The sequence below is a fragment of the Cucurbita moschata genome, unplaced genomic scaffold, assembly GCF_002738365.1.
Source record: "Cucurbita moschata cultivar Rifu unplaced genomic scaffold, Cmos_1.0 Cmo_Scf00133, whole genome shotgun sequence".
Lineage (NCBI taxonomy): Eukaryota > Viridiplantae > Streptophyta > Magnoliopsida > Cucurbitales > Cucurbitaceae > Cucurbita > Cucurbita moschata.
The window spans coordinates 45,810-53,707 of record NW_019268649.1 but is presented as its reverse complement, the minus strand read 5'-3'; the positions used below and the strand labels follow the sequence as shown (position 1 = coordinate 53,707).

General features: G+C 40.9%; 3 protein-coding genes across 3 annotated transcripts; 1 reads left to right on the top strand and 2 right to left on the bottom strand.

The window, feature by feature from the left end:
* Positions 1 to 819: 819 nt before the first annotated feature.
* On the bottom strand, positions 820 to 1,716 carry LOC111440050 (nuclear transport factor 2B). The gene is made up of 2 exons (XM_023077430.1): positions 1,297 to 1,716; positions 820 to 1,170 (listed from the first exon to the last, which is right to left on the bottom strand). Exons 1-2 carry the CDS (start codon positions 1,597 to 1,599, stop codon positions 1,096 to 1,098), a joined length of 378 nt encoding a protein of 125 aa, XP_022933198.1. The 5' UTR covers positions 1,600 to 1,716; the 3' UTR covers positions 820 to 1,095.
* Positions 1,717 to 3,669: 1,953 nt separating this feature from the next.
* LOC111440046 (probable xyloglucan endotransglucosylase/hydrolase protein 8) lies at positions 3,670 to 5,304 on the top strand. Its single transcript, XM_023077426.1, has 4 exons — positions 3,670 to 4,021; positions 4,137 to 4,237; positions 4,331 to 4,533; positions 4,902 to 5,304. The coding sequence occupies exons 1-4, from the start codon at positions 3,814 to 3,816 to the stop codon at positions 5,302 to 5,304; spliced, it is 915 nt and encodes a 304-aa protein (XP_022933194.1). The 5' UTR covers positions 3,670 to 3,813.
* A 484-nt stretch (positions 5,305 to 5,788) lies between these two features.
* On the bottom strand, positions 5,789 to 7,649 carry LOC111440044 (polyubiquitin). The gene is made up of 2 exons (XM_023077423.1): positions 7,508 to 7,649; positions 5,789 to 7,114 (listed from the first exon to the last, which is right to left on the bottom strand). Exon 2 carries the CDS (start codon positions 7,112 to 7,114, stop codon positions 5,969 to 5,971), a length of 1,146 nt encoding a protein of 381 aa, XP_022933191.1. The 5' UTR covers positions 7,508 to 7,649; the 3' UTR covers positions 5,789 to 5,968.
* Positions 7,650 to 7,898: the final 249 nt, after the last annotated feature.

Here is a 7,898-nt window from a genome sequence, read left to right as displayed (position 1 = left end):
TTTTTTTTTTTTTTTTTTTTTTTTTTTATCTATTAGTTCAACGTAGAATAATTTAGAGATCTAATTGATACGAAATTAAAATTTATTTATTAGCCATATTTTAAAATTTATGAAAAAATAAGGTACTAAACTTGGAATGGACCTATATTAAAATAAGGGTTTTTATTTTTATTTTTATTTTTATTTTTGTTGGTTTCGTGCACCCCATAAGGATAAGGAGGGGGATTTGAATTATGAAATAAGACAATATTCTTTTATATATTTTATTATTTATTTTGTAATTAAGAAAATCATAAAATATAATTATGGGGCCGTTTGAGTTGGGTGAACTGATATTGGGGTGTGGGGGCATTGGGCACTCCATTTGACAGCTGCTTTTAATGCTTAGGTGTGGTTGATGGTTGTTGGAGGCACGTCTTGGCCTTCCCTTCAACACACACAATCGCCTCTCCCTTTCAAACACACCCATTTCCTCTTTTATCTAACTCTTTTCCACTCCTTTCATTTCAATCTATACTTTCTTTTTCCCTTTTTGCCCTTTTCCGGTTAAATTCTAATTCGAGCATAGCTAGCTGATTTAGACATCTAATGAAAGGAAAGTAATCTCGAGCTAAGGAGCGTAATACAAAGCTGGAGGCAAATGGACAAGAAGCTTAAATCAAGTGCACACTAACGCTAAGAGGTGGGCTGAGGGATTCGAACCTCCGATTCTAAAAAACGACGCTAAGTTCAGTGAATAATTTCAAAATATTCTAGTATTTGCCACTTAAATTTATATTCAATAATTTTAATTTACTTCGAAATTTTAAGGAACGGTCGTGATCAAGTTGCACTAAATAATATTCATTCGCCAACGCAACAATATAACAGCCCATTTATGACTAGGGGCCTGTTTGACGCGATAATTGGGCCGACCAAGCCCATAGTCTAGATGTTATTGGGCCGAAATCCCAAGCCCAAAAATAATAAAGAGATTGGACATAGAACACATAACAGAATCAAATATATTTAGATCAGAGGCAGAATACAAACTACATCCCATTAAACGACACCGTTTCTTTGTGAAATGTAGGCTCGAAGAAGCCCTGAAATGAACTAACCGTAATTGAGGCGAAATATGTCGTTCTGAACGCAAAGGTTGCCCTGTGCGGTGGGTACCAAGTGAAACATCTGCAAGCAATATTCTTTAATTTCGATTAAAAAGTTGGATGTTTGAATCCTTCCGTTCAATATATTACTTCAAAACTTTTAAAAAACTAAACTTTTAAGAGTATAAGTTGATGGGTAAGCATGAACCTGGCTGAATCTGAGATGGTGTTCTTCATCGGGCAGCTCGAGACTGCCGCTGACGAAGATGAGGATGGAGCCAGGGACGGCGGAGGGCTGCGTGTCGACAGTGCTGACTACATGCCGGCAACGTTCGAATGGCAGCTGCTGAAGCCTGGAGGAGATGTCATCAACGCCTAATATTTGCTGCCCCTCGAAAGTGAGCATGGAGTCAGGCTGGTACAAAGTGGAAAGGGATGGTCTTTCATTGTCGAACAATTGGTAATAATGTTCCACGAACGCCTTCCCCACTATATCAGCCTCTTCTTCCATCTCTTACTCTACAACAAAAACAGGGGCTTGTAACTCAAAACCCTTTTATTCTCTGCTGATTATATAATGCTCTGTTTTTTCAAGTGCATGGAGGAGGGGGGACAATTACTGGCATGCCCTTGGGATCTGCTTGGCCAGTGAAAGGGAAGGTGGGTAAAGGAGACATTTGGGTGGGGTGGATGAAAATAGGGAATAATCCAAATCGCTGTATTTGTACGCAAACAGAGGAATAAAGGAGATGGTAAAAGAAGAATAAAGAGTATCAAACTTTTCCAGGCCCCTTTCGGCTCTGCAATTTTATTCTTTGCTTACACCAATTAAACCCCATTTTAATCACTAATTTCCTCTACAAAGTTTGTTATTTGACTATGAATGCATAATGTTGGGATTTCATTTGAAGGAGAGAGCTTTCTCTCGTTATCACCTAAAGGAATATGATGTGTTAAATTCAATTTCATCCATATCCATCTTCAAATACATGACAAAGTTATCCTTTATGACTCACCAAAAGACCTTTCTAGAAAATTATGGATAAATGCATACTATTCCTTCCTCCTTAATACAAATTTAAGTCTATCCATGTAATATTCTAGGCACATTTGATCGAAAAAGTATTTAAGGAGGCTGACATAATATAGTTGAAAATTCGACATTGTGAACTTTCTTCTATCAAATAATTCCTCCTATATGTAGTGTAGGGCAGACATGCAAGACATAGATGCACTACTCTGTCTGAAAAGAGCTTTTCCTCATGGAGAAAGAAAAAAAACACCATATGTAAAGGTCAGATTAGAGGAGAAGGTTCAAATTCCTATTTGAGGTGGAGGATCACTGTAGACCGAACACATAGTCCAATCTGGCCGACCAAGACCCTATTGATGAATGAAAGAAAGGGTTTATGAGTCTGGTTTTGTGTTGGGAAGTACGCTCTTGCGTCCATTGCTGCTATTGAAATTCTTGTATAAGTTAGATATCTGGAACTAGTGGGTATCCCGATGATGAATTATCTCATTCACCAAAGAAGCATCTTGACCTGGGTTTGGCCCAATGATATTATGCAGGAAATAATATAAGGCCCAAACTAGCAATACAAAACAAGAAATAGGCTTCCTAACTATCTGATAGTAGAAAAGAAATAGGGGAAAATGCTAGAATCTAGGTATCGTTCCTAGATAGGCATCTCCATCTTCCACCGACAACCTCCTGTCCTTCACACATGACTCCCGCTTCTTTTGCCACCCAATCTCCTTCTCTATTTGCTGTTCAATTATGTTGGGTACTGATAAATAGATGAATTAACCCATCATTTCAACTTCATTAATATTTTATTCAATTCCATTGAAGACAGCCAAAACGACCCATTTTTCCTTTCCAAAAAACATCCAAGTGCCTTACTTTTAAGGAAAAGACAGGAGGAGTTTCACTGTTACCAATCCTATTCAGTCCAATGAATGAGAGAGATGGAACCTCCAATTTCATCAAGTAAACCCTTTAACCGCTAATTATGTGAAGGAATCATATTCCTAAATAGCTTTGATCAACCAAAGAAAAAGACCTGAAAAGGAGGAATAAAGAAGACTATTGAGAAAGGGAGATGCAAATCACCGAACCCATCGGTCGTCGCATCAGTCCAGATAGAAACCAGAGCTCAATGAAAGGGACTTCAAAAAAGGTGGAGCCTTCTTCACCGCTTTCAAAGCTCCATACACCGTCTGATTTGGCTCCTCTAAAACCATATTATTAAACAAATACAGTATTCATTGAGTTCTCTTCCACATGTGATCTCCATAACAAAACCAGGAAATAGATTAGATTAGATCAGATCTAATGAATCATAGAACCCATTTGATGATTGTGAAAATAACAGGTCATGTTCTTGAAGAAGACATCCCCATTGGATGGCAGCCTGGCTGCACCTCTCTGTTCCCTAAGCATTATTTTACTCACCTGCAGCAATTCCTCTAAACTCCATTACTACCCTTGTCGGCTTTGCCTCTCCCTTCTTTTATAATAAGCTTCTTCTGGGCATTTTGGTCATCTTTGGACTGCCAACTACATTTTAACATTAAATTCGCTTGAAATTGCAATGAAATTCATTGCAACTTATTTGGTTATACAGATCAACTATCAACCCAGACCAATGATTTCAATTATTTATGCTCATTTCTTCTGAGTTGCATCTGAGAAACTCCATTTCTCAGCTTCAGGAGTCCCATGTCCAAGATGGAGATGAGCAGGGTTTCTCCAATACGCATCCTTGTTTTCATAGCTGCACTCTTGGCTGCTTCTTCCTCTTATTCTTCATCTGCTGATGATTCCGAAGGGACTTTCGCAGATATGTTCGAAATGTCTTGCCCCGATGACCATTTTAAAACCTCTGAAGATGGCCAGATCTGGCATTTGTCCCTTGACAAAGATGCAGGTACTTATCGAAAGGCAATGGACATCCAAGTCGCTTCCCAATCAAAGCTTTGTTTTTCTAATTTCTAATGAAGTAATCTTCTCTATACTTTTTCTGTTTCCACCGACGAAAACAGGGTGTGGGTTTCAGACAAAGGAGCGATATAGATTTGGTTGGTTCAGCATGAAACTGAAGTTAGTCGGAGGTGACTCTGCCGGAGTTGTCACAGCTTATTACGTAGGTTCTTAAACATCTCTTATCTAGCATAGACTTAAAGTTAAAGTTGATCTTTCTTTTCAGGTATGGCTAAGAACTGAAATTCTTTTGCAGATGTGCACAGAGAATGGGGCTGGACCGGAGAGAGATGAGCTAGATTTCGAGTTCTTGGGGAACAGGAGTGGGCAGCCATATCTGATTCAGACGAATGTGTACAAGAACGGGACTGGGAACCGTGAGATGAGGCACATGCTGTGGTTCGACCCCACGAAAGACTTCCATACCTATTCCATTCTCTGGAACAGCCACAGGATTGTGTAAGTTCTACTGTAAACTCAAGATCTATTAAAGTTTAACGGAGCATCCTAAAAGGACACTGGTTATACTAATTTAGTCATCGTCCACCAGGACAATTTGGACACAAGAAATTCACTATTGTGGGCCATTTGTTCTCACAGTCATTTAATCAAACACCTGGTGGGTGGAGTGGATGAAACTATGTAAAACGTTTCCCCATTAGGTAGAAGATCATAGTTTCAGATAAATTGTGATTAAGGACTCAATTTCCAAATCCAGATATAAAAAATGAAACAAGAAAAATAAGTAGTAGAGCAGAATTTACCTTCATTTGCTTTGCAGGACGAAACCCAAATGATTGAGCTCTTCCATTGGAATATTGGAACAGGTTTTATGTGGACAGAGTGCCAATAAGGGTGTACATGAACTCAGATAAACCGAACAACTTCTTCCCGAACGAGAAGCCCATGTATCTATTCTCGAGCATCTGGAATGCAGATGATTGGGCGACCAGAGGCGGACTGGAGAAGACGAACTGGACAAAGGCGCCATTTGTATCCTCGTATAAGGACTTCAGCGTAGATGCGTGTGAATGGGAAGACCCATATCCCAAATGCGTATCGACGACGACAGAGAACTGGTGGGATCAATACGAAGCTTGGCATCAATCGGAAGCTCAGAAAATGGACTACGCTTGGGTTCAGAGAAACCTTGTAATCTACGACTATTGCAAGGATACGGAGAGGTTCCCCACTTTGCCTTGGGAGTGTTCTTTAAGTCCATGGGATTGAGATTACAGAACTCGTGAAGTTTTGATTACTTTTCGGCCTCGTATAAATACTTTGCTTTGATCTTATTAGCTCCTTCATTAATTCAATTATTGTATGATTGCCAGATTTCTTCCGGCATTTGGGAATACGTATGTTAGATTCAAATATGTCCAAGAAATTACATGATTATTTATCCATCAAAGATTATGCCGATGAGGATTCATTTCGGCCATGGTTGATTCGAGTCATTTCAATTAGTTTCCAAGGAAAGGCCACAGTAACACTTCTGCATAGGGGCGATTACGGAGACAAGGTGGCAGTGTCATTTTTTACCGTGCGGCGTCATAATCTTGACACGCTCACTAACGGTCTTAAGGAGAATTAAGCCCCGCCCCATATATATATATATATATATATAGTTAGGTTGTGACATGGTGCATCCGTCTGAGACCTAAGAATGTCTCTCTCGCCGGAAATAAATGCTCATCTCATAGTAATTAGTCCATTTTTTGAAGGAGAAATGATTCCAATTTATTTATCTGTAATACTCTCCCCAAATTGTGATCCGGGGAGGACACTTAACCAACATTACTCGAAAAATAAAGACACATAAGAAGTACCCACATTCAATCACATGGTCGGCCGGAACAAGGCCGCCGCCATTACACATAACCATTTTCAGAACTTAGAATCCACCACGGAGACGGAGGACAAGATGAAGGGTGGACTCCTTCTGGATGTTGTAATCAGCCAGAGTCCTTCCATCCTCCAGCTGCTTTCCGGCGAAGATCAACCTCTGCTGGTCCGGGGGGATGCCTTCCTTGTCCTGAATCTTGGCCTTAACGTTGTCAATGGTGTCGGAGCTCTCAACCTCAAGGGTGATGGTCTTCCCAGTCAAAGTCTTAACGAAGATCTGCATACCACCACGGAGACGCAGGACAAGATGGAGAGTGGATTCCTTCTGGATGTTGTAGTCTGCAAGAGTTCGGCCATCCTCCAATTGTTTTCCAGCGAAGATGAGCCTTTGCTGGTCTGGGGGGATACCTTCCTTGTCCTGAATCTTGGCCTTCACGTTGTCAATTGTGTCCGAAGACTCTACCTCCAAAGTGATGGTCTTTCCGGTGAGAGTTTTAACAAAAATTTGCATGCCACCACGCAGACGTAGGACAAGATGGAGGGTGGATTCCTTCTGGATGTTGTAGTCGGCAAGGGTTCGGCCATCTTCCAACTGCTTCCCGGCGAAGATCAACCTCTGCTGGTCTGGAGGGATGCCTTCCTTGTCCTGGATCTTGGCCTTGACGTTATCGATGGTGTCGGAAGACTCAACCTCAAGGGTGATGGTCTTACCTGTAAGGGTCTTGACGAAGATTTGCATGCCACCACGGAGGCGGAGCACGAGGTGGAGGGTGGATTCCTTCTGAATGTTGTAGTCGGCAAGGGTTCGGCCATCTTCCAACTGCTTTCCGGCAAAGATCAACCTCTGCTGGTCTGGAGGGATACCCTCCTTGTCCTGGATCTTGGCCTTGACGTTGTCGATGGTGTCGGAAGACTCCACCTCGAGGGTGATAGTCTTTCCTGTAAGGGTCTTGACGAAGATTTGCATGCCACCACGGAGACGGAGCACGAGGTGGAGAGTTGATTCCTTCTGGATGTTGTAATCGGCAAGGGTTCGGCCGTCTTCAAGTTGCTTGCCGGCAAAAATCAAACGTTGCTGATCCGGGGGGATTCCTTCCTTGTCCTGGATCTTGGCCTTGACGTTGTCGATGGTGTCGGAAGACTCCACCTCGAGGGTGATGGTCTTTCCTGTGAGGGTCTTGACGAAGATTTGCATCTAAACAAAACGAAACAGAGAGAACATGTTCAATTTCATCACAATCTCAACACGCTTAACACGAAGCGAAATTCGATTTCATCACATAAAGTTGAAACCCTAAATTCGATTTCAATAAATTCAGAAGAATCTGATAATCCCAGCCAATCTCATAAAAATTCATCAAACTTCAAAGACGACATATATCAATCATAAAATTTCATTCGATCCAAGCAGATCAAACCACAAGGCGTAAGATCCTCAACAAGGGTTTCTACAATTCCCAAATCAGAGAGAAAAAGAGAAATCCCAAACAAAAAATATAATTCCAAAACCCTAAACAATCCATTTCTCGAAACGGAACAACAAGATCGAAGCAGAAACAACAAAGAAAAGAGACGGCAGAAAGAATACCTTTAGAAGAACTCGGCAAGGATTGAACAATCGAAGAAGAGAAGTTAAGAGAAGAGAAATTCAATTACGATGAATTCAAGGGGTGGAGAGCTGAATTTATAGGAGAAGAGAAGGGCAATTTCGTCACGGGAGCTAATGAATTATCCATTACTTTTCCGCCACGTATTGCTGTTATTATCCATTACCTATCGTCAAAAGGTAGAAATAGAAATTGAGAAGCAACATGCCGACGTCATTAAAACACCAATAACGTCCGTTATAACGGAGTTCGGCTCTTTTATCAAGAAAAATCTAGACGTTACGCGTGTTTGCGTGGATTGGAATATATTATTCTTCCCCCCCTACTTGAAATATTGCAAAATTATTGGTAAACTTACAAATTTACCCTCTT